At 44.7% G+C, this 27,658-nt stretch overlaps 1 protein-coding gene across 1 annotated transcript in view; it reads right to left on the reverse strand.

The window, feature by feature from the left end:
• LOC143768154 (uncharacterized) overlaps positions 1-27,658 on the reverse strand; it is an 84,345-nt gene that overhangs the window by 13,786 nt on the left and 42,901 nt on the right. The window contains exons 6-9 of the mRNA XM_077256842.1: positions 21,477-21,561; positions 9,827-10,754; positions 1,086-1,160; positions 723-743 (exon numbers count right to left, since the gene is read on the reverse strand). Coding sequence (XP_077112957.1) covers positions 723-743; positions 1,086-1,160; positions 9,827-10,754; positions 21,477-21,561 — 1,109 coding nt within the window. The remainder of the gene's footprint in view (positions 1-722; positions 744-1,085; positions 1,161-9,826; positions 10,755-21,476; positions 21,562-27,658) is intronic.

The raw sequence follows: 27,658 nt of genomic DNA on the forward strand, positions 1-27,658 counted from the left end.
GTGGTTTTCCTGGATGAGGCTAATGTCAAATCTGTGTATTTTGCCAGAGATCACGGATCAACTCATTCAGGGTCCAGTCTGTCGTTCCCAAGTGAATGGTTTCTATCTGACAGCATGGAATTTAAAAGAGCACCATTGAGGCAAAAAGGGTTTTCCTTAGGGTTAATTTATACCTTATAAAAAGTAGGAAACAAGTAACAACAAAGATATATGACAGGATTTGGAAAAAGTTTTCAGACTTTTCAGGGGAAAAACTAAGGGGTAAAGTCCCAATTAAAGTCATTTTGGAATTTTTCCAGAAAGGGCTAGAGCTATGGTTAGATACTAGTACCCTTAAGATTCAGATTTCAGACCTGAGAGCCATACATGATTATAATCGGGCAGCTAACAGGTGGATATCTAAATTCATAAGAACCTGTGACAGATCTACACCAGTCCCTGATCCAAGAATTTCTCCTACGGATCTAAATTTGGTTCTTGAATCATTAACCAAGGCGCCGTTCGAACCATTACAATAGTCATCTACTAAGTAGCTTACCCTGAAAGCAAGATTGTTAGTAGTATTGACCTCGACTTGTAGAGTTAGTGATATACAAGCCCTATCAGTTAACCCTTTTGATACTTAGGTTTACAATGATAGAACGTTGTTGAGACCAAATCCGACCTATCTCCCAAAAGTAGCTATGAGGCTTTATAGGAGTCAGAAGATCATACTAACTTACTTTTGTAATAATCCTAGGAACCTAAAAGAGGACAAGTTTCACAATCTAGATGTCAAAAGGACATTAATAAAGTATATGTTAATAAGGAGTCAGTGGAGGAAGAGTCAGTCTTTGTTCATAGCCTTTCAGGGCTCTAGGAAGGTGTGTAACGTGTCGAAAACTACCAAGATGGATTTAGAGAAGCCATTAGGTTAGCTTACTCTGCAAGTGATGCTCCAGTTCCTGAGGGCATTAAGGATCATTGCACCAGAGCTGCTGCGACCTCTTGCGCAGAGGTATCCATTGACCAGACATGTAAGGCAGCAACATGGTCCTCACCTTCAACATTTTGTACGCGCTATAGACTGGATCTGCTGACCTGACCTTTTGTAGAAGTGTGCTGGAAGTGGTGGTCCCTCAATAAGGTGGAAGAGTTTCTCTATAAATCTCTTAGGTTTGCTGTCACGGGAGAAAGGAAAATAACAAATTACTTACTGGTAATCGGTTTATCCAGAGCCCATGACACCACACTTATATTACTCCCCTATCATAGTGTTTAGTGTTCTCTATAGTTTTAAGTTTGTGTTGAGTGAAACAATAATTATATATACAACCAACATCAAACTATTTGAAGGTTCTTTCATGCCCTGTAACCAAACTGATGAAGGGGAGAGGTACTGCCCTTTTATTTTAGTAAGTTTAATGTCCTTGGTGGAAGGATCTCTCTCTCTCTCAGGTGTGCTGTCATGGGCTCTGGAAAAATGTAGTATTTTCTGTTCAAGAAATATTGTTCCTGGGGTTCAATGTCTTGGCTTTAGGGTTTATATGGATCCTGGAAAGGTGCAGGCCATAATTGATTGAGTTCAACTTCGTGACCGTAAAGCATTGCAACATTTTTTAGGATTCGCCAATTACTACAGAAAGTTTATTAGAGGTTTTTCACCAGTCATTAAAACTCTCACTGATCTAGTCAGTATAGAGATTGACAGCTCAGCCATCCAATCAGATGCTGGGGAGTGCTACATGGTCAGTGTCTTGACAGTTTAGCTGTCCAATCAAGACCACCGAGTTCTGGGGCTTCATCCATGTGTTTCCTGTTCAGAGTTATTTTCAGACTATTTAGCCAGCTCTCTGCCTTAGATTGCTGCCAGTTGTAGCTTTGCTCAAGAAATGTGTGTTTGCTCTGTGCTCCTAGTCTTTTATTCTGATCTTTACTTCTCGACCTTGGATTTGCCTTGACCATTCGTTTGTTAAACCCTTTTGTCGTGCGTGACCCACTACCTTCTTGGAATTCTGACTTTGAACTGTTACCCAACTATGCTTTTGTCGCAGCCCTATGTCTTTGACATACCCTACTGTCTTTTAACCACTTGAGGGGAGTGGTCTTTGCTTTAAAATAGGATTTCCTGTCTGCATTAGTCTTGATATGATTAAGCAGGTTAAACAGTCGAAACGCGCCACTTGTTACTGCTTTTCCCTGACATGTATATGGAATTTTAATTAAAATTAAATAAAGGATTCATTTTTTATATAAAACCAGCAGTAATTTTTCCATTTTTATATTCACTTCCTAAAGCTAACAAGTTTTTTCTGCAGATTTCAGGACTGTTGAACATACATAATGAATTGGTAATGGTGAGCATGTTTTTCAAAGTTTTGCATTGTATTAACCTTCAGTTAGTTGCGTCCAAATATATACACTAATTACAAGTAGTCACGATGCGTTCATGGGACCTCAGTTTTTATATTGAAAAATAAACAATATATCAAAGATGAATTTTTACTTTTTTCTAGGAATTTAAGATACAGCATCTTAGCTAAACAAAAATATAACATTTTTTGCAGTCAACAAAATTTAAACCTTGTAGGGATTCACTCGCTCAGGTGCATAGGAGGAAACAGGAGGCACGTTCTCTTCAGCGTTCATGTAGGTTTATTCACTCCATAAACCATTTAAGTCAGCAAAACAAAGGTAAACAGTCTTACATCAGACGGATAAGTCCTCAGTGTCCATAGTAGAGCTCCGCTCTCCCTCAGACCTGTAGGCATACAGGCTGTGCCATGTCCAGCACGTAGGCTCTCCAGCCTAAATATGGTCTCTGTGTGCTTCCAGGACGTCTGTCCCCACTTGGAACCGTCCAACACACAAGCCACTCTGCAGTGTCCAGCCAAGACACATGGAAGTGTGTCCACTCTGACAGACTTCCAAACACTCACCCACATGTGCCAAACACACCTTCATTATGTAGCCTGAAACCACACCCAGGTACCTGTCACATGATTAGACATGTGGTTGTGACCTCACCACAGGTCCTGCAACAAACATAGACAGGCATGGTTATGCCCCTTACCCAGGGGTGAGGTATATGGGTAGCCAGACCCTCCCATCTCTCATAGCTACCCGTAACCTGGACCCAAATATACTACACAATTCCTTATTACTTTATGAGCATTACAGAAAACACTCCGGGTCACATCACAGCGACAAGCCTTCTCTGTGATATATACCTCCCGTCGATTAGACACCCTTTAGCCATGCTACATACCTCCCCCCTCTGCCTAAAGCCGTGGGGCTTGGCACTTGTCCTAAACCGACTAGAGACCCCTCTCAGTCGTCCCTGACAGTCAAACCGTCTGTCTAAGTCAGGGCCTGCCACTGAACCCTTACGTCGGTATTCGTCAACCACTTCCATCACACACTTTGGAAAAGATGACCCCTTGTCATTTCCTCTGCTACAGGATCTCCCGCTTAGGTCACTGAGCCCTGAACTAACTGAGGAGTCACTATTTCTAGCTCTTCCATCTGACCACCTTCGGTTCTCTCTCAGTTGTTGATCTCTCCTATTGTCTTTCTTCGGAGAGCAGCTCTTCTCTTTACGTCTATATCCTCTGTTAACTTCAGCTTGAGGACTTCCAGGCTTTAGAGCACCTCTTCGCCTCTCTGGCAGCTGTTTATTAACTTGCAGTCTCTCAAGTCTCAGCTGTTCTACCTCCCTTAGGTATGCCATGCGATATTCCAGGAGCATGCGGATATTCCTAAGACTCACTCTGGATCCGACAACCAGGAACGGAACCATCCCATCTTCACCCATGGCCTGGACCTCTTCATCAGCCGGTATCCTCAGTCTCTTCAGACCGGATTTATCCACCATCTCCTGCATCACTCTCCCAAGTTTCCCAATGACTTTCGCCACCAGAGCTTTGGGTACTTGGACTGTGTCTTCCACTAAGCCCAGCCGACTAAGGGCCTTCCTTTCACGCTCCAAACGTCGAACGGCTTCATCATTCTTCAAAATGATCCTCTGTTTTGTACGGAGGCAGTGTAGGTGCATATCCCTTAGGACAGCCACCCGCTTCACTGTGACTTCCCTAGTCGTCAGTATGACCAATTGCTGAGTCTCAGGCGCCCAGTGCACACTACACGCCTCTACCGCCTTTCTAAATGCCTCATGCACACCCTTCCTGGCGCACGCTTCTCGCATGTCTTCGGGTACATCAATCACGGTCTTGAAGAGCGGGGTCTCACTCTCTTCATAGACTGATGGCTCCCTTTTTGCCTCTGACCTTTCCACCAAGACATCTGTCACGACCGGGTGACTCTCTTGTTCCGCTTTTAGCACGAACTCTTCCTCAGTCTTTTCTTCCGCTTGAGCCTTCGCCAAGATGGGCATTGGCAACTCCTCTGCCAGGCAGCGACGTTCCTCCTCTCTCTGGAGAAGCTCCAGCTGTTGCTTTTCTTGAGCCATTCTGAGCACATCCATATCTTTCAATATGGCCCTATTCATGGCCTGACACGCTGATAGGTGACCTCTGAGTTCAACGACCTCCTTCTCTAGGTCACCCACTATGTGCTCAATTGCTTGCCTCAGGACCCTTTCTTGTTCAACAGTTTCTTTAAGCAGCTCTATGTTATGGTCCTGCTCTCTTTTGGCCAGCACATGTCGCACCACCAGTTCTTTAATTAAACTTTCAAACGGGGGCTCTTGCCCACCCACACTCTGCCTCTTCAGAGGTCCACCTGTTTCTGCATCAACCTCTATGGTCTCTCCTGGGCTCTGTTTACTCTTAGGTACCTCTGGACTCTTGGTAACTTCAGAGTTCTCCATCTCTTCAGCATCAGGTACTTCATCATACTGAGCCACTTCAGTCTTTCCAGGCATTGCAGATGTGGGACTACCACAGGTCTGTTCTAATCCCAGCCCGTCACTAACTATCTCAGTGCTAGGGTTTGTCAGAGATAAAGTGGCCTCCTTATCAAGGATAGTAACCTGATCTGCACCTGACCCCGTCTCTTCCTCATCATCTCTCTTCTCAGAGGGTGTAACCTGTCCCACCTTTTTGCGTCCCCCGCGACGAGATGAAGACCTGCGATTTTTACTCGGCTCCTCCTTACTGCACTCTTTTCCCTTTGTGCTTGAGTCACAGTCTGAACAGGAGTCACCCCCTCTCACACTGTCATCCTGGAACAACAAGTCCCCACTTAAACAGGTGTCAGACCCACACTTTCTTCCAGTCACCCGGAATTCTGGACTGTCAACCTTAGGTGTCGCCATCTCCTTTACATACATCACACCACTCGGAATCACTACAGCCTCCTGTTGTGGTGAGGCTCCCTTAGGGTCACTCAGACTCCATTCTGAGCAATCAGACACTCCCCTTTCCTCCCACAAGTCCCAAAACCTTTCAAAGTCCTGGCCTATTACAACAGGGAATGGCAAGTCTGGGACTACAGGTACATCATGGCTGGCAATAACAGTGGGCGTCTCAACGATTACCCTGGACACCGGATAATTCCTTCCGGGAATCAGATAGACAGGGAGTGTGGCGCTCACCAGGCTCCCTCAGTCCAGAAGTCCAGTCACGCACACTCCATTGACTTCTACAGAACAACTCTGTGACATCTTATCAGAAGAAAAGTCAGTACAACATTCTGAACATGCGGTTCTTACATTGAACCCGGCAACAGTTCAATAGCGCATTCGCCGCTGCCCCTTTTTGGGCCACCACCCCTAATTGGGTTGCCGCCCCCTTTTTGGACTCTACCCCCTTTTGGGTTACCGCCCCCTTGTGGACTATTTTCTCCTTTAGGGCCATCACCCCCTTTTGGGCAACTACCCCCTTTTGAGACGCAGCCCCTTTTTGGCCAACCATACTTATTTGGGGTCACCACTCCGTTTTTGGGACTCCACCCCACTCTGGGGTACACCCTGTGGACTTCCCACAGTACTCTCAGGCCCCAGTTCGCTCAGCACACCAATGTGCCTCTGGCCCTTTAAGAGTCTGCACACTAAACCAGCAATGTCTTTTTTTTTTTCTTCTCTTTTCTCTCTTTGCTGCAACCGCGCTGCACAGCTCAACCGCAGACTTCGTGGCCCCGCCGATCCACAGCAAGCCACTTGTCACCTTCGTGGACCCGCCGATCCACAGCAAGCCGCTTGTCACCTTCGTGACCCCACCGAGCCACAGCAAATTTCGTGACCTCACCGAGCCACAGCAAGTCTACCACAGAAGGAAAAAGAAATACCTGGACTCGCCGGTCCACAGCAAGCACCTGCACACGTGCTTTATAGAAAAAAAAACAGTCTTTCACTGACCCTGGTCAGTACAGCACACACAGACTTCGGTCTGTTTCACACCCGGCTTTACAGCCCAAACACAGTTTTTCACTGACCCTGGTCAGTATCACACGGTTTCCAGACCGTTACCCGTTGGCAACTTCACGGGTTCCTGGACACCCCTCAGCCTCAGAGATGCCCAGACGCACTGTCTCAGTTTTCTTCCACTCTGACCCCGGTCAGAACACACGGACACCTGTCCGTTACCTGTTGGTGCCGCCACACAGGTTCCCGGATCCCTCTTCTCCTCAGAGGTATCCACAAACTGCAGTTCTCACTGACCCCGGTCAGTTTTTACTCACGGTTTTTCAAGACTGTCCAATCTTCTGGCTCAGACCAGCCAGCGCTGCAAGACGTGCTCCTTGGATCAATGCCCGCATTCTCCACCAATTGTAGGGATTCACTCGCTCAGGTGCATAGGAGGAAACAGGAGGCACATTCTCTTCAGCGTTCATGTAGGTTTATTCACTCCATAAACCATTTAAGTCAGCAAAACAAAGGTAAACAGTCTTACATCAGACGGATAAGTCCTCAGTGTCCATAGTAGAGCTCCGCTCTCCCTCAGACCTGTAGGCATACAGGCTGTGCCATGTCCAGCACGTAGGCTCTCCAGCCTAAATATGGTCTCTGTGTGCTTCCAGGACGTCTGTCCCCACTTGGAACCGTCCAACACACAAGCCACTCTGCAGTGTCCAGCCAAGACACATGGAAGTGTGTCCACTCTGACAGACTTCCAAACACTCACCCACATGTGCCAAACACACCTTCATTATGTGGCCTGAAACCACACCCAGGTACCTGTCACATGATTAGACATGTGGTTGTGACCTCACCACAGGTCCTGCAACAAACATAGACAGGCGTGGTTATGCCCCTTACCCAGGGGTGAGGTATATGGGTAGCCAGACCCTCCCATCTCTCATAGCTACCCGTAACCCGGACCCAAATATACTACACAATTCCTTATTACTTTATGAGCATTACAGAAAACACTCCGGGTCACATCACAGCGACAAGCCTTCTCTGTGATATATACCTCCCGTCGATTAGACACCCTTTAGCCATGCTACAACCTCTACTTATATTCTTAGAAGAAACAAGTAAATATATGTCTTCTTATGTTGCTCGTTGCACATACATTTCTTGCAATAATCACATTTGTTTTTGGGTTTTTTTCAGTCACTAAATCTCATATACAAATGACATCGAACCACTTCCAGAAATGAAGTCTCTGTTATCATTGAGATGCCTTTTCAGGAAACTTGGCAATTTCTGGTTTCATACTTTTATAAATTTCGTCAAAAAAGTTTAAGGAATTCTCTTAGGGCAATTTTAGTCTTATTATTCATATTATAAATAACAAACATTTATTGCTGATACATTGAAGAGATGAAAAGATATGACCACTGGCCATCTCTTACTGTTCGAAGCAACGTTTTACGTTTTGCACAGTTTAAAGTTTGTATCAATGCCACCCTTGGTTTTATTGTAAAAGTCTATTATTTCGGGCATCTTGTTATCAGCTTCTTATGTAACTTTATCATGATGCATAGCGGATAGCACTAGAAAGGCTTTGGATTTTTTTGTATAGTTGACGCAGCGCCACTAAAGACAAAGGGGTGCCCAAATTAGGAAGCTACTGAGACATACGATTACCAACCTTCCATACTTGAGAAAATATAACAAAACAAACTCGATTAGGGTTCAACGGACTCCAGGCAGCTAATTAAAGGCTACCTAGTGCATAAAAATGTTAAATTATTTATAGACATCACGATTGTATTTTTTTTTTTTAGAACAAATGGTCATCAGTAATTATATTCACTGCTCAAAAAAAAAATGGGAACACTTAAACAACACAATGTAACTCCAAGCCAATCACTCTTTTGTGAAACAAACCTGTTCAGTTATGAAGCAATGATTGTGAATCCCTTTCTCCTGCTGTTGTGCAAATGGCACAAACAACAGGTAGAAATGATAGGCAATTAGCAAGACAACCCCTATTAAAGAGTGGTTCTACAAGTCGTGAACACAGACCATTTCTCTTTTCTCATCCTTTTTGTCTGTTATTTTGGTCATATTTGCATTTTGTCATTGCTCTCAACCCTACAGGTACAGTAACATGAGGTGGGGTTTACTGCCCACAGAAGTTGCTCAGGTATTGCAGCTAATCCAGGATGGCACCTCAATGCAAGCTGTGGTAAGAAGGGTAGCTGTTTCTGTCAGCACAGTGTCAAGAGTATGGTGCAGATACCAGAAGACAGACCAGTACACAAGGAGCAGTGGAGGGGGCTGTAGGAAGGCAACAACCCAGCACCAGGACCGCTACCTTCTCTTTTGTACAAGGAGGGAAAGGAGGATCAATGTCAGAGCCCTGCAAAATGATCTCCAGCAGGTCACTAACATCCATGTGCTTGCTCAAACTGTCATAAAGACTCCTTGAGGGTGATATGTGGGCCCAATATCCACAAGTGGGTGTTGTGCTTACAGCCCGACACCGTGAAGGGTGCTTGGGATTTTCCAGAGAACACCAAGAGTGGCAGATTAAACATTGATGCCCTGTGCTCTTCATGAATGAGACAGGTTCACACTGAGCACATGTGACAGACGTGACAGAGTCTGTAGATGCCATGGAGAATGTTCTGCTGCCTGCAACATCCTCCAGCATGACCGGTTTGGCAGTGGGCCAGTAATGGTGTGGGAAGCATTTCTTTAGAGGGCTGCACAGCACTTCATGGACTAGCCAGAGGTACCCTGACTGCTATTAGGTACCGGGATAAGATCCTCAGACCCATTGTAAGACCATATGCAGGTGCAGTGGGCCCTGGGGTCCTGATGCATGACAATGCTAGGCCTCATGTGACTGAAGTCTGTCAGCAGTTCCTGCATGATGAAGGCATTGATAATATGGACTGGCCTGCCCATTCCCCAGACCTAAATTCAATCGAGCACATCATGTCTCATTCTATCCACTAACACCACATTGTACCACAGACTGTCCAGGAGTTGAGTGATTCTTTAATCCAGGTCTGGGAGGAGATCCCTCAGAAGAATATCTGCCCCTCATCAGGAGCATGACCAGGTGTTGCAGGGAGCTCATACATAAACGTGGAGGACATACACATTACTGAGCATTATTTCCTTGTTTTGAGGAATTTCCATTTGGATCAGCCTGTAATTTGATTTTCCACTTTGATTTTGAGTGTCATTCCAAATCCAGACGTTTATGGGATATTCATTCAATTTACATTGATCATTTTATGTGTTATCGTTCTCAATATATTCCACCATGTAATGAATAAAGATTTGCAATTGCAACTGGAATATTTCATTACGTGATAGCTAGGATGTGATATTTTAGTGTTCCCTTTATTTTTTTGAGCATTGTACATTTTCTAATAATCACTTAGTGCTCTATACTGTTTTCCCTTTCTCTTGTAGAAAAGAAAGTTTACTTGATTATAACTTGTAATTTTTCTTTAACAAGTTGACAATGTAATGCTTTAAAACAAAAGTGGCTTCTCACCTGTGTGAGTTCTTTCATGTCTAACAAGATCGTATTTCCGGGTAAAACATTTCCCACATTCTGAACATAAAAATGTCTTCTCCAATATGTGAGTTCTCTGATGCCTAACTAGTTGTGATTTATCTATAAAACATTTCTCACATTCTGAACATGAAAATGGCTTTTCCCCTGTGTGAGTTCTCTGATGTTTAACAAGATGTGATTTATCAATAAAACATTTCCCACATTCTGAACATGAAAATGGCTTCTCCCCTGTGTGAGTTCTATGATGTGTAAGAAGATGGGATTTATCTATAAAACATTTCCCACATTCCAAACATGAAAATGGCTTTTCTCCAGTGTGAGATCTCTGATGTCTAACAAGATTTGATCTCTGATTAAAACAATCCCCACATTCGGAACATACAAATGGTTTCTCCCCTGTGTGAGTTCTTTGATGTGTAACAAGAATTTTTTTCTCACTAAAACATTTCCCACATTCTGAGCATGAAAATGGCTTCTCCCCTGTGTGAGTTTTTTGATGTGAAACGAGATGTGCTTTCCTTTTGAAATATTTCCCACATTTTAAGCATGAAAATAGCTTCTTCCCTGAGTGACTTCTCCGATGTGATAGAAATCTTGAATTAATACTGTAACATTTCCCAGATTGTGAACATGAAAATGGTTTCTCCCCTGTGTGAGGTACTTCATGTTCATCAGTACTTTTGTGGTTTTGCTTTTTCATATTTTCCTTTAATGAAGTGGAAGAAAGGACCAGTTGAAAAGGATCAGATGATAGATTATTCCTAAGAAGGACTTGAGGTGTATCTGGGAAAATTTCATGTTCTTCATATGCATGTGATGTGATACTATGATCATCTGCTGCAAAATCTGAAAATATCAGATGTCCCTCTGAGCTGCTGGTTCCGTCATCTGCCAAGAATAACATTTATAATTTGTCAATAACACTGCATTAAAATTATAGCAATATGTATATTATTCTACATCATTTCCATACAAACTATAGTAGAATTCATATACAGTATATGCGTATAGGTAGGCACACGTGCCAGGAGAGGTATCGGTAGTATACGGCTGCAAACAGGGCAACCCCACAAAGTTGTCAGAAGTTAAAAATTAAATAAATAAAAAAGTTTGCGCCTGTATACACCCTCGGTAGAGAAATACCGGATTACTCACCGGTAATGCTCTTTTATAGAGCCCACGACAGCACCCACTAGAGAGAGGGGATCTGCCCCTAGGAATAGGAAACCTACAGAGAGATAAAAGGGGCGGCCCCCCCTCGCTCCTCAGTTGTTTTACAGAGAATAGGAGGAACCGCCGCCAGGTTTTAGTTAATAGGTTCAGACATACAGGTCCTTCTCAAAAAATTAGCATATAGTGTTAAATTTCATTATTTACCATAATGTAATGATTACAATTAAACTTTCATATATTATAGATTCATTATCCACCAACTGAAATTTGTCAGGTCTTTTATTGTTTTAATACTGATGATTTTGGCCTACAACTCCTGATAACCCAAAAAACCTGTCTCAATAAATTAGCATATCAAGAAAAGCTTCTCTAAACGACCTATTACCCTAATCTTCTGAATCAACTAATTAACTCTAAACACATGCAAAAGATACCTGAGGCTTTTAAAAACTCCCTGCCTGGTTCATTACTCAAAACCCCCATCATGGGTAAGACTAGCGACCTGACAGATGTCAAGAAGGCCATCATTGACACCCTCAAGCAAGAGGGTAAGACCCAGAAAGAAATTTCTCAACAAATAGGCTGTTCCCAGAGTGCTGTATCAAGGCACCTCAATGGTAAGTCTGTTGGAAGGAAACAATGTGGCAGAAAACGCTGTACAACGAGAAGAGGTGACCGGACCCTGAGGAAGATTGTGGAGAAGGACCGATTCCAGACCTTGGGGAACCTGAGGAAGCAGTGGACTGAGTCTGGTGTGGAAACATCCAGAGCCACCGTGCACAGGCGTGTGCAGGAAATGGGCTACAGGTGCCGCATTCCCCAGGTAAAGCCACTTTTGAACCATAAACAGCGGCAGAAGCGCCTGACCTGGGCTACAGAGAAGCAGCACTGGACTGTTGCTAAGTGGTCCCAAGTACTTTTTTCTGATGAAAGCAAATTTTGCATGTCATTCGGAAATCAAGGTGCCAGATCTGGAGGAAGACTGGGGAGAAGGAAATGCCAAAATGCCTGAAGTCCAGTGTCAAGTACCCAGTCAGTGATGGTGTGGGGTGCCATATCAGCTGCTGGTGTTGGTCCACTGTGTTTCATCAAGGGCAGGGTCAATGCAGCTAGCTATCAGGAGATTTTGGAGCACTTCATGCTTCCTGGCACCTGCTCACAGTGCCAAAACCACTGGTAAATGGTTTAGTGACCATGGTATTACTGTGCTCAATTGGCCTGCCAACTCTCCTGACCTGAACCCCATAGAGAATCTGTGGGATATTGTGAAGAGAAAGTTGAGAGACGCAAGACCCAACACTCTGGATGAGCTTAAGGCCGCTATTGAAGCATCCTGGGCCTCCATAACATCTCAGCAGTGTCACAGGCTGATTGCCTCCATGCCACGCCGCATTGAAGCAGTCATTTCTGCCAAAGGATTCCCGACCAAGTATTGAGTGCATAACTGAACATTATTATTTGATGTTTTTTTTGTTTGTTATTAAAAAACACTTTTATTTGATTGGACGGTTGAAATATGCTAATTTATTGAGACAGGTTTTTTGGGGAGTTGTAGGCCAAAATCATCAGTATTAAAACAATAAAAGACCTGACAAATTTCAGTTGGTGGATAATGAATCTATAATATCTGAAAGTTTAATTGTAATCATTACATTATGGTAAATAATGAAATTTAACACTATATGCTAATTTTTTGAGAAGGACCTGTATATACATATTTACAACCTTATATTGTAGTATTCTATTATTTATATCTCCTTACCAAGGCACCACGTGCAACTAAATAAAGGAAAAGGGAGGGATGTGAATGGGTGCTGTCGTGGGCTCTATAAAAGAGCATTACCGGTGAGTAATCCGGTATTTTCTATTCGCCACGACAGCACCCACTAGAGAGATTTACAGAGACTATAAATTGGGTGGGTTAACTGAGTCAAGAACCGAAACCCCAAAGGTTAGATCAGAAGCAGCAGATAGGTCTAATCTATAGTGCTTATAGAAGGCACTAGGCGAAGACTAGGTTGCAGCCTTACATATAAGGTCTATTGGTACGTTCGCCCTTTCTGCCCAGGAAGTCGACAAGGCTCTTGTGGAGTGTGCTCCTACATGCATCGGAGGATCTCTTCCTCCAGCTTTATACGCTAGGATTATGGAGTCTCTGATCCAGCGTGATAGCGTGTTCTTTGTGACTCTGGAACCGTTGGTTTTACCCTGGAAAGACACAAAGAGAGCCCTACTCTTCCTCCAGTCCCTAGTTATCTCTAAATAGGCTAGAACAGCCTTTTTAACATCTAGGGTATGAAGTCTTACTTCTTCTGGAGTTGAGTGGTCTTTATAAAAGGTAGGTAATAAGATCTCCTGAGATCTATGAAAACTAGTGGCCACTTTAGGGAGATAACATGGGTCTGTTTTCAGAACCTATCAGGTGTCACAGATAAATATGGAGGATCTATTGATAAGGCATGTAAATCGCTTACTCTTCTAGCAGATACCAATGCCACTAATAATATAGTTTTTAACGAGATGTGCTTTAATGAGGCTGTATGTAGAGGCTCAAACGGGCTCTGTGTCAATTTATCCAGGACCAAACCTAGATCCCACTGAGGCACCTGTGGTATATTTATTGGTTTTGACCGCTCACATGCAGATATAAAACAGGATATTCACCTATCACCTGCGGTATCATAACTGAAGAGAGCCCCTAGAGCTGAAATTTGAACTTTCAGAGTATTTACAGAGAGCCCCAATTCAAGCCCTTTTTGCAACTCTAATATTGAAAATATAGGCACCTCAGAAGAAAGTTGTGTTTTATGGAACTCCAGAAATTTTCTCCAGACCCTTACGTAGATTTTGGTAGTAGAAGGCTTTCTACTCTTCATGAGGGTATCTACCAATCCACTAGAAAATCCTCTTAGATTTAATAATTGCCTCTCAAATTCCAGACAGTCAGATTCATGCCTTTTACTTAAGGATGGAAAAACGGTCACTGAGACAGCAGGTCCTTGGTCTGAGGCAGAATCCAAGGGTCTGTAGTTGACATCGCCCTGAGCCATGAAAACCATGGCCTTTTGGGCCAAAATGGGGCTATTAACAGAACTCTTGCCCCTTCCTCCCTTATTTTTCTTATTACTATGGGTAATAGATTCCATGGAGGAAATGCATAAGCTAGGTCGAATGTCCATGGCACCTGAAGTGCATCGAATATGTCCGGGTTGTCTAGTCTGCACAGAGAAGCAAATGTTTTGACCTGACGGTTGGACCTTGTTGCAAATAGGTCTATTTGAGGTATGCCCCACCAGGTTGTTATCAATCTGAAAATTCTCCTGTTGAGCATCCATTCCCCTTGATGAAGGGTGTGACGGCTGAGGAAATCGGCACGAAAGTTGTCTATGCCTCTGATGTGCACCGCTGACAAGGACACCAAATGATTTTCGGCTAACATCATGATGTCTGATGTGACTTCCATGAGAGTGTCTGACCGTGTACCTCCTTGATGGTTCAGATAGGCCACCGCAGAGGTGTTGTCGGAGAGGACCCTTGTGTGAGAGCCTCGTAGCTGGGGAAGAAAATGGAGTAGGGAATAATATATGGCTTTTAATTCTTTAACATTAGAGGGTTTATCAGATTCTGATCTGGACCAAAGACCCTGAACCACCTGATCCCGAAAATGTGCCCCCCAGCCTTCAGGACTAGCATCTGTGGTCACTACACTAGAAGGAGTGATAACCCATAGTACCCCTTTCGACAGATTTTCCCAATTTAACCACCATGTAAGGGAGTGTACTACTTCTGACGTTAGAAAAACTGTCTGATCCAAATGTCCTCGACTTCTAATGTCCTCCTGTAATATAAATTTCTGGAGCTGCCTGGTATGAAACTGCGCCCATTTAACTGCAGGTATACATGAAGTCAGTGAACCTAGCAACGACATGGCACTTCTCAGTGAGATAGCAATCAAAAACGTAGTAAGCCCACTTTGTCAATTATGGAAGCTTTCTTATCGTCAGGCAACCAACATACTTGGTTAACTGAATCCAGAAGGAGTCCTAGGAATTTTGACAAGTAACAGGTTGGAGTCTGGATTTTTCCCAGTTGACAATCCAGCCAAGCGTTTGTAAAGAAAACGCCACTTCCTCCAACCTTTGCTCACACTGTAAGGCATTTTTTCCTACAAGTAGGAGATCATCCAGATATGGAATGACCAGTGTGTCTTTTAATCGCAGAAAGGACATTACCTCCTACAGCAATTTAGTAAAAACCCTTGGAGCCATAGATAGGCCAAAAGGCATTGCCCTGTATTGTAGATGACGAACCTGACCATCTATAAAAACTGCTTCCCGAAGAAACTGCTGGTGTGACTGGTGTATAGGAAGATGGTAATAAGCATCTTTAAGATCCAGTACTACCATGTAACAGTTAGGGAACAAATTTTTAATGGCTGACCGAATGGATTCCATTTTAAATGCTCTGGGTTTAATGAAGGTGTTCAGCTTCCTTAAATTAAATATAGTTCTAAAGGATCCGTCAGGTTTAGTAATCAGAAACAAGGGGGAGTAGAACCCCTTCCCTATTTGAGACGACGGAACCTCTATTAAGACCCGTTTAGCCAAAAGGGACTTAATTTCAATTTCCAGTGCCTCTTGCTGTAGTCTGGATTTTAGGGAAGTGAGCAGGTAGGAGTCCGGAGGTGTTCGGATAAAGTCTAGGGTGAGGCCTGAAGATATCAAATTTATGGCCCATGGATTAACAGTTATCTTCCTCCACTGATTAATAAATCCCAGAAGTCTACCGCCCACTGGTGGAATAGGGTTCCCGGAATTTTTCTGCTGGCCTGAAGGGACACTTGTTGAATAAATTGCCCTTTTGCCTGAACTCTTTGTTTCTCCATTGGTCCTTAAAGCCTCCTTTTCTGCCAAATGATGGCTTCCTGAATGCCCTTCTGTAAGAAGGAACAAAGGGATTAGGAAACCCCTTCTTCCTTTCACCCGCCTTAGTGAGTATATCATCCAGAACGGTTCCAAAGAGGTACTCACCCTGACAGGGTATGGCACACAATTTGGATCTAGACTGGGCATCCCCCTTCCAGTTCTTTAGATATAATGCTCGCCGAGCAGTATTGGAGAGGTTAGCTGTCCTGGCCCCCAGGCGGAGAGAATCTACAGAGGCATCAGATATAAAAGCCGCAGCACCCTTAGTCAAGGGCATAGACGCACGTAATTTCTCCCTGGACACGCCACTCTTGATATTTTGATGCAGCTGCTCTAGCCAAACTAGCATAGACCTGCTAGTACACGTGGCCGAGATTGCTGGCTTGAAAGCAGTGACACAGGCTTCCCACGATTTTTTAAGAAGTGCGTCTGATTTTCTATCCATGGGATCGGATAAAGAACCTGCATCCTCCACAGGTAAAGAAGAACGGCGAGATGTAGACGCCACAGCCGCATCAACTTTTGGTATTTTAGCCCAGGAATTTAAATCCTCGTCATCGAAGGGGTAGCGTCTCTTACAGGATATTGGCACAAACCCCTTTTGTCCCTTACTCCATTCCTTTTTAACGAGGTCTTTTATGGCCTGGTTTACCGGAAATACGTGGCCTTTTCGCTGAGAGAGACCAGCGAACATAACCTCCTGTGGCGTTTGGGGTTCTTTTGACTCAGACAACCCCATCATACTCCTTACTGACTTAACCAAGTTGTTAACACCATCAGTAGGAAAACAGACATAGTCCTCTTCATCTGATGAACCAGACAATTGAGAGACATCTGAGTCAACCTCCCCACTCTCTGCTGATGTGTCAGCTTTAGGTGAGGACACTCTCCTACTTCTCCTTTCAATATTTACGGAGGGACCACTTCCTAACGACTGAAGCTCTTCATGAATTATAAGCCGTATCTCATTCATCTTAACGGACTCCTCCTGCCGCAAGGTGCTGTCTATACAGGCCTGACACAGCTTTTTAAGATAAGAGTCAGGCAGGGGCTCAGTACATATAGCACACTGTTTGTGCTTGGTTTTCCCCATCCTCTTTGCCTAAAAAAAAACATAAGCAGAGGAAAACAATATAAGCTTCCCTGAAGCTATATATACACTCACCCAGAAGTATATCTGTATACCGATTGCTGGGTTTGCTTGGCCTGGGGTGTGGAACGGGACGACTTCCTTCCCGATTTGTCAGTGGAGTCACCCTTTTTCGAGTGTCCACTACTCCTATTTCTGGTTTCACCACCGGGTACTAGTGGCTCCTCCATAGGGCGCTCACAGACTTCCTCTTGGGACGACATGATAGCGCGCTCTCTGCACTGCCAAAATGCACTTTATAGTGCAGGGACTTTTCCAACCACACCCTTTCCTGCCGTTCCCTTTTTTTTTTTTTTTACCTGCAGATCCAGTGTAGCGTCAGGGGGACAAAAACCGCCTAGAAGAATCCAACATGGCGGTTTCCCCGGAAATAGAACGCCGACCTCGAGGTTCAGGGGACTACATCCGGGATTCGGCTGTACCGCGCATGCGCCGGTGTCTCTGCAGCCTGTCGGCAGTCTCCGAGAGCGCTACTCCCGCACCATGTCGCCGCCATACCTGAGGGACCGGGGGAAAGTCGATGACCGCTCCACATCATCCGGAGGGCACCGTTACCTGGCTCAGGTCCGGGTCAGACCAGGTAGACCGCTCCACCGGTCATCCCCTACAATGATGTCCCAGCAGGGAGATCGTTGTTGACTTCAGGCCTCCCAGCAGACCGCAGCAGATGAGGGGGGAACCAGCAGGAACCCCCGACTCTGTCTACTCGCTCTGGAGCCCCTGTCGCTCAGCACCGGCGGCATCCAGGCGAGTCTTCCTCTTCTTTAACAACTCCATAGAGTCTTCTCTGTGGGTTCCCCTTAGGAACAGGAAACCAACTGAGGAGCGAGGGGGGCCGCCCCTTTTATCTCTCTGTAGGTTTCCTGTTCCTAGGGGCGGATCCCCTCTCTCTAGTGGGTGCTGTCGTGGCGAATAGAAAAAGCTGATTAATAAAAATGTATACAAAATCCTCTAGGAACAGGATTTTCATACAAATACAGGCTCCGAATTCAGGTCCACTGTGTGCAATACGAATATTCTAAGTTAAAACTGTTCATGCACATGCACAAAGTGAATTCTTCAAATAGCAAATTAAATTGTTGTTTTTACCTTATCTGTAAGGTGATGTTGAAATCACAAATAAAATCCCTGGGATCTTCTATTTGTCCTCCTTCACTGAATGCCGTTGTTGCTGTGTTAAATCCACACTCTTGCAGCAGCTTTAAAAACAATAAATCTTCAGGAGCCTGGTCCCGACATACCACGTGACACCTTGCGTCACCCAAGGTCCTGCTAGCCGGACGCGGCACTGCATTCATTGACTACGGAGCTCGGTGAGTCTGTGCTACACCAGGAAGGAGACTCAGGGAGCGTGTGTCACCGGCCGGGACCACGCTCCTGAAGATTTATTGTTTTTCAGATTTATTGTTATTGCAGTTTCATGTTCAGTGGACCCTCATAAAGTTAACTTTAAGACATTGCTATTAGGTGGTGTCCATCTCATACAATTTATATACATGCATCTAGCATAGAGCACAGCAGTATCGTCATGTAAAAATAAGCCATGATTTTGGTGAAAAAGTAGGTTTTGTATTTTTTTTTTATGAAAAGGAACTAAGCGATAGTATAAAGAACTTCTATCTTTTATCTATTTTATATGTATTGGAAGTCAGCACAAAGCAGTGTCCTCTATAATCCATGGTTAACAGGTACTGGTTCTTTCAAAGATCACTCAGCTTAAGGGCTACGGACACCTTTGTGCACAACAAATAGGTTACCATATACAGTGGGTATAGGAAGTATTCAGACCCCTTTATATTTTTCACTCTTTGTTTCATTGCAGCCATTTGGTAAGTTCAAAAAAGTTCCATATTTTTCTTATGAATGTACACTCTGCACCCCATCTTGACAGAAAAAAAAGAAATGTAGTAATTTTTGCAAACTTATTAAAAAAGAAAAACTGAAATATCACATGGTCATAAGTATTCAGACCCTTTGCTCAGTATTGAGTAGAAGCACCCTTTGAGTTAGTACAGCCATGAGTCTTCTTAGGAATGCTGCAACAAGTGTTTCACACCTGGATTTGGGAATCCTCTGCCATTCTTCCTTGCAGATCCTCTCCAGTTCCGTCAGGTTGGATGGTGAACATTGGTGGACAGCCATTTTCAGGTCTCTCCAGAGATGCTCAATTGGGCTAAGGTCAAGGCTCTGGCTGGGACAGTCAAGAATGGTCACAGAGCTGTTCTGAAGTCACTCCTTTGTTATTTTAGCTGTGTGCTTAGGGTCATTGTCTTATTGGAATGTGAACCTTCAGCCAAGTCTGAGGTCCAGAACACTCTGGAAGAGGTTTTCATCCAGGATATCTCTGTACTTGACCGCTTTCATGTTTCCGTAAATGACAACCAGTCGTCCTGTCCCTGCAGCTGAAAAACACCCCCATAGCATGATGCTGCCACCACCATGTTTCACTGTTGAGATTGTATTGGGCAGGTAATGAGCAGTGTCTGGTTTTCTCCACACATACCGCTTAGAATTATCACCAAAAAAAGTTCTATCTTTGTCTCATCACGCCATAGAATCTTATTTCTCATAGACTGGGAGTCCTTCATGTGTTTTTTAGCAAACTCTATGGAGGATTTCATATGTCTTTCACTGAGGAGAGGCTTTCGTCGGGCCACTCTGCCATAAAGGCCCGACTGATGGAGGGCTGCAGTGATAGTTGACTTTGTGGAACTTTTTCCCATCTCCCTACTGCATCACTGGAGCTCAGCCACAGTGATTTTGGGGTTCTTCTTTACCTCTCTCACCAAGGCCCAATCTTCTTCCATCTAAGATGTGCTCTTAGAAACTTTAAGTACTGCAGAAATTCTGTTGTAACCTTGGCCAGATCTGTGCCTTGCTACAATTCTGTCTCTGAGCTCCTTGGCCAGTTCCTTTGACCTCCTGATTCTCATTTGGTCTGACATGCACTGTGAGCTGTGAGGTCTTATATAGACAGGTGTGTGCCTTTCCAAATCAAGTCCCATCAGCTTAATTAAACACAACTGGACTTCAATGAAGGAGTAGAACCATCTCAAGGAAGATCACCAGGAAATGGACAGCATGTGACTTAAATATGAGTGTCTGAGCAAAGGGTCTGAATACTTATGACCATGTGATATTTAAGTTTTTTGTTTTTTAATAAATTTGCAATAATTTCTACATTTCTGTTTTTTTTCAGTCAAAATGGGGTGCAGAATGTACATTAATGTGAAAACAATGAACTTTTTTGAATTTACCAAATGGCTTCAATGAAACAAAGAGTGAAAAATTTAAAGGGGTCTGAATACTTTCCTTACCCACGGTATGTGACTAAGCTTCCGTAGTTAATAAAGTTTTTTTTTGCATTAAGCTATCCTGCTCATCAGAAACCCTCACAGCTGATGTTTTTTACCTCTTCCACAATCAAACTTTTTTCTCTCGGGATGTTTCTCCAGCTCTGCTCACATGATACTTTTTGATTTCTCATGAACTAGCACAGCTGAAGTTACGTTACCCCCCCACCTTCTTCAATTTCTATGGCTGTTTCCCACAACCAAGCACACTCACTGCCAGGCAGGTATAGGATTTCTCCATCATTCCTCCCTCTCCATGGGACATATTCACACTATGAAGATCTGCACCGTAAAAATATTGGCGTTTGGTGGTTCGCAACAAAAGAAATTGCAACATACACAATTCTGATTCAGTTAATTGGCCACTATATTTCATGTAATAGAAGTTAGCTTCCGTACCTGTCTGAGTAGAAAATCTAAAGCTGCACAAATAGCCAAACTAGTCTGCAATGCACACATCAAGTGCACGACCGTACACCATTTTTGTAAATGAAGATGTGGAATTAAAGAGTGAAATAAAAACCATCAATAATTTTTATCACACATGTAAAATAGAATCTAACAAAAATGGGTCAAGTGCAGAATTTCTTGCAGAATATAAGAACAGGATTGCAGAAAAATGAGGACGGGAACCAAAATCTGCTTAAAAAACAAACAAAAAAAGGCGTCTAAAGTCTTAAATAAGGTGAAAATATACTGCGTAATGATCAGAGTGGATGGTAGTAGGTTTACAAAAAACAAGGTTATACCAGACATTGCAGAAGATTGCAGCAGATCACCATATAATGTAATATAATAATAATTATCATGTGCTGCAAGACAGATAATGTAAACTGACCAGATATGTGCAAGAGATGAAATTTCCGAACATGTCACAAAATAATCATATATTATTATATGCACAATCATGGCGCATAAATAAATACCCATAATGGATTTCTGTCCCCTCTGGGATGGAGCCAACCCGATGTGCGCTCCTGGCACTGATTGTTTTTTAGGTTATACTCACCTGTGCGGTTATCTGTGGGAATCTCCTCTTTACACCACTCATCACCTCTCATATATGTCTCTGTAATATGGGTCAGATCTTTACCCTGAAACAGATGTAGAAGTTGTAAAAAATTATTCAGAAGAACAGAAAAGATCCTAAATTATCACGCCAATCACAAAATGACAGCAGAATATCCCACATAGCTGCGGGTCTCCTGTATAAATCCAACCTGCCGGCTTCTAATTCTAACCAGCAGCCTCCATAACCAGAAAACTGTGAGAAGATCCAGACAACACTTAATGTCTATGATCAGCTTTATCCTGTCATCTCCACCAGGAATAAAACATACACTAAATGGCCACATTATTAGAGACACCCATCTAGTAATTTTTTGTTTTCAGAATTGAAGCAATTCATCTTGTAATAGATTCCACTAAATAAAGTAATTCTACAGGAAACAGTGGCCCATCCCGACAGGATAGCTTCTTGCAGCTGCCATAAAGAAGATGGAGAAAAGAACATTTTGTGAACAGTCTGTTTTACCTCATCCTAGAGATGCTCTATATGATTAAAATATGAGGACTATGAAGGCCGGGAAAGCAACAAAACTCTTACCGTATTTTTTTTGCATATAAGATGCACTTTTTCCCCCCAAAAAAAGGGGGGAAAATGGGGGGTGCGTCTTATATTCGCAATGCAGGCTTACCGTGGACCGTGGCGGCAGAGGTGTGGCGGCAGAGGTGTGGAGATGAGGAGGCGCAGTGAGCGGGGTCCCTTTCCCCGGTGAGGTGATGCAGCAGCCCCGGTAATGCAGCAGAGCCGGGTGAATCCTGTTGTTATCGGTGGGCGCGGCCATCTTCCTGAGGCCGCGCGTTCGCAGATGGAGCTCTGCTGCCCGGGGCTTCAGGAAAATGGCCGCGGGATGCCGCGTGTGCGCAGATGGGGATCGCGGCGGCCATTTTCCTGAAGCCCCGGGCAGCAGAGCTCCATCTGCGAACACGCGGCCTCAGGAAGATGGCCGCGCGAACCGATAACAACAGGATTCACCCGGCCCTGCTGCATTACCGGGGCTGCTGCATCACCTCACCGGGGAAAGGGACCCCGCTCACTGCGCCTCCTCATCTCCACACCTCTGCCACCACGGTAACAACAGGATTCACCCGGCTCTGCTGCATTACCGGGGCTGCTGCATCACCTCACCAGGGAAAGGGACCCCGCTCACTGCGCCTCCTCGTCTCCACACCTCTGCCACCGCGGTAACAACAGGATTCACCCGGCTCTGCTGCATTACCGGGCTGCTGCATCACCTCACCGGGGAAAGGGACCCCTCTAACGCCATACCTCTCACTGTGCCTCCTCATCCCAACACCTCTGCCGGTAACCACTGCTGCCACCCTCCCATGGACACCAGGCCGTGGCGTCGCCCACCTAAGCAGGAAGGGACCCTGCTCAGGTGCACGCCGTACCGCCTCACCCCACCTCTGCCGACACCATGCCTCCTGTGACCCTGCTCTGCCACCACCAGCCCACAGGTAAGATACTGTAAATTCGGACAATAAGACGGACCCCCATCTTATAAAAAATCTTTTTTTCTGCAATTTTCACCCCAAATTTGGGGTGCGTCTTATTGTCCGGTGCGTCTTATATGCCGAAAAATACGGTATGTTCCTGGAATCAATCCATTAGTAGACCATTGTGACAAGGTGCATTGTCTTTCTACAGTAGGGTAAACAGCTGCCATAAAGCGATGAACTTGATTGGCCAAAATGCTTCTGTAAGCCCTAATGTCCAAACATCCATCCGCAGATAACAAAGGATCCAGGATGAGCAAAGAATACATCCTCCACCATTACTACACCTGACAGAAAGGATACATGCTGATTGCATGAAATTCTAACCAGTATGATGCAACAGAAATCTGGATTCATCTGACTGCACAATGTTTTCCATTATCCAAGAAGTATCCTTTCTCCTTGCGGAGATCGACATAATAAGCATGCCTAGATGAGGAGACTTAAAGCCGCAATGCTCCTCTGGGTAATATGCTAATTATGCAAATTGTCTCTGCTTTGCACTGACGAGAGGCAGTACCCCGAAACACAGTGTCTGCAAATTGAGATTCTGGTTTGGCTATTATCCTAAGTCATGTGACGAGGCTCGTTAAAGGGTCAAAATTGACTTGTAGGATTGCTACTTTCCAATAGGTGGCACTAGAGTTCTAGCTCTCTTCCTCTCTGAAGAGACAATTTGCATAATTTCCATTGCCAAAGATATAATTTCTACTCAGTTAAGTTGTTTCTCTCTATTTCCCTCAGACAATGGTGGCACTGGAACTGTTCATATGGTGTTGTAGTCCACCTGTGCTAAGGACCAATGTGTCACAGGAAGCCTAGGTAAGCAAGAGCTAATAACCCGGGCCCCTGCGATTTCCCTCAGACTGACCCTCTCCCAGAGTTTACACTGATGGTGTGCATGTCTGGGCCTCCACCCTCACCCTGTCTCCTGTTTCAACCCTAGGCTGAAACCACCACCCACCACCCAGTGAAGAGACCACACACCAATACCCACAGTTAGCACAGACAAGGATAACAGAAAATATACACCACGCCGCAGTCACACAGGAATACACTATAAATGAACAGGGCAAAAGAAATACGAATATAGGAGGGAGAAAATATGACAAAGGGAAATATACACCACCAGACACGATACTCCTTCTCCTAGATCACCACTCCAGACCGAGGTAACCAAGCACAAGACAGAAGCTATAATTGGCGATGCCCAATGTTCAGAAGAACTATTTAAAGGCAGTGGGCGTGACCCAACTACCAATCCAAGCACCAGCTAAATTAACCCCGGACCAGCTAGATAAAATCTAGCCGACGCCACTGAGCACATAGTGGACAAAAGCGGAATTACCGCTGTCTGTCGAACGCCCTAGTATGAACAGCGTCCGACATGACACAATGATTGTATTCTAACACGTTAGTTGGACACCAGTTCTGTATTCAGTTGAAATTTCCAACACTGCACTACCTGCTCCTCAGCACAGTTATGTATTTCATTGTATTTTTTTTCTCGATCACAACATTCTCAGCACTTTTCGCAAAAAAACTCTTAAAGTTGGGAATTTTTCAAAATTTGGGCCATAGCTAGTTGAAGTGCTCAATACTCCCAGTCTAATGTGGTTTAACGCTGAAAAATGATCACTTGCTTTTAGATTACACTCTGGAGTTACAGGTCTAATCTGTAGACAGATAAGTTTCAAGTAAGAAATTGGCCATTCAGCGTATAATACTGGTGGATAAAACAAGACTGAGCACAAGACCTTCACAGCCTTCTACACATCATAGGGGAGATCTCATGACACCTTCTCTCCATCTACCTGATGATCCTGAGGAACATTGGGATCTTCTTGTTTACAGTCCTGTGGAAGAAGAGGACGGGGACATCTCTCTGGTGTTGTCCTCTCACTGGATAGAACTGGAGGAAACACATACAGGGACTGAATTCATTCTTTACATACAGATAATTATAGGCCGTGTGTATTTAGTCCTGTCTATTACCTGGTGATGTGAGGGGCTGGGGAACCTCCATCATGACGTCCTTGTACAGATCTTTGTGTCCTTCTAAATACTCCCACTCCTCCATGGAGAAATAGACGGTGACATCCTGACACCTTATAGGAACCTGACACATACAATGATACCGTCATCCCCCCGATCCCTCCATAGCATTACTGTATAATGTCCCAGCAGTGTCACCTCTCCAGTCAGCAGCTCAATCATCTTGTAGGTGAGTTCTAGGATCTTCTGGTCATTGATGTCCTCATGTATCAGGGGGTGAGGTGGAGGCCCCATGATTGGGCTCAGGGGTCTTCCCCATCCCTCAGACACAGGGGCCTGACAGCGCTCACTAGAGGTCTTCTTCACTACTGTGTAATCCTGGTTATGGAGAGACACATTAATAAATCTCACTACAGACATTCCCAGAGTCCTCACCTCTCCAGTTCTGTCCGTCTGTTATTCCCATAGATAAGAATGATGTAATGTGACGTCATCAGAATCTCTCACCTTTCCAGTAAGCCGGAAGAGGATCTCTAGGGTGAGGTGTAATATCCTCTCCGCCATCTTGTCCCTGTCCCTATCCATCCTTGTAGGGTCACTCAGGAGAATTCTCTTATATAGAAGATCTCCACTGAGAGGATCCGATATTGTAGGGACCTGAATGGGGAGAAGATGACGATGTAACATCATAAAGATCCCATGTAAGAAATCTCCGGAGCTGTTACCGGCGTCACATGATCACTACATCCAGTCATGGCCCCGTCCTGCCCCCGGTATAACACACAGTCCCATTATAGTCACATACAGGGATTTATCACAGGCTCAGCACTGAGGGGGTTAATGGGGAATCTCCAGCACCTACCTCCACCTGCAGAGCCGCACACCACATATATGGCTGTTCTGTGCGCACAGGACCTGTGGTGAGGTCACAGGAGGGGAGGAGTCAGGGGTCACATGATCAGGGGCCTCAGTGTATGCAGGACTCTGCTGTGCTGGTTGTCATGGTGCTGGATGAGGGGAAGTTTACGCGTGTAGGGTCAGGAGGGGTTTACAGTGTGGATGTAGCAGAGCCGTGCGTGTATGAGGCATACGGAGCAGAGCCGTGTGTGTACGAGGTGTATTGAGCGGAGCCGTGTGTGTACGAGGTGTACGGAGCGGAGCCGTGTGTGTACGAGGTGTACGGAGCTGAGCTGTGTGTGTATGAGGTGTACAGAGCGGAGCCGTGTGCTGTGTACACCTGGGGATAGACCTGTCAATCATTTGTCAATCATTTGGAGGGGGTGGGGAGAATCTCGCCGTGAGCCGCAATGGATTATCCAGGTCTCTGTATCGTCTCCGTTCCCTTCTATCTATGGTCTCTGAAGCTCCGGAGCTTATCGTGCAGTCAGGCTCAGATTCTTGGTGCTCGGGGATCAGGAGATTCTGTGTGAATGTAAAGTGTAACCGTCGTTTTCATTTTTACTTAATAATAATGTAGGACAAGTGATTTCTAATAAAGTTTCAAATATACTTTATAAATGAAATCCAAAAGAAAACCTTTCAGAAACCTTCTAGAAGATTCTCCTGATGCTGTTTGTGAACTAATTTGCTCGTTGTCAGGGTAACTCCGTATTCAGTTCCACAGACACTCGATGCAGCTTTCTGTGGGTGCGGAGCCTACACAGCGCGCTCCTGGCTGAACCCCGTGCACTGGTTGTCAGTACAGCAGCAGTCTCCTCAGTCTTCTCGGTCTCCTCAGTCTTCTCTGTCTCCTCAGTCTTCTCTGTCTCCTCAGTCTTCTCTGTCTCCTCCGTCTTCTCTGTCTCCTCAGTCTTCTCCGTCTCCTCCATCTTCTCCGTCTCCTCAGTCTCCGGCACAGCGCTGAGTTCTGTCACTTGTTTGTTGTCTGCACACGGCTCCTCTGCCTGTAAGATGATTGTCCTGTGTACTCAGTGACAAATCTATGGAACGTGACTCTGGGTTGGTGATGTGAGACCAGTAAGTGAAATACCTGTCTTTTACAATGGGTATGTGTCCTGTCTTGGAATGTGTTGCTTACAAAAATAGGATTTTCACTCTTTGTCTACGTATGGTATAAAGAATTTGTGATCACTTCTGTGGTGTGTTAAAACTTCTTGCATTAAGCGAGCTGAGTTCAATTGATCCCATATCATGACAAAAGAAGGTAAAGGAAAGAATGGGGAACGTGGCTCCAAGTAGAAGAGAAAAAGAGGTGGGGTAGGGGAATGAAGCAAAACGTGAAGGGGTGGGAAAAAGAAGGCCTAAGCTGATGTAATTAGGAGTGGTCACCTGGCCTCAGAAGTGCTCCAGTCTTCTGGCCTAAAAAATAGGGAGAAGGGTAAGGAAGTTGTGAGTTATATTCTATGGGCTCATACTCACATGCGAGAAACTCAGATGAGTCTCACACGTCAATACCCGACACTCAGATCAGAGCGTGCGGCCGCGTAGCCATACATGAAGCCGCTCCTGAGTGCCGGGTGCAGTGCCGAGTATTGACGTGCGGGACTCATCCGAGTTTCTCACAAGTGAGTATGAGCCCTAAACCTGACTTGCAGTGTGTAGATGCACTAGAAGGAGGCAGACTTTCTGTGGAGGTTAATCCCTCCCCAGTTCCAGAACCAGCTCTTTTTTTAA

This window comes from Ranitomeya variabilis, chromosome 4 (assembly GCF_051348905.1).
Source record: "Ranitomeya variabilis isolate aRanVar5 chromosome 4, aRanVar5.hap1, whole genome shotgun sequence".
Lineage (NCBI taxonomy): Eukaryota > Metazoa > Chordata > Amphibia > Anura > Dendrobatidae > Ranitomeya > Ranitomeya variabilis.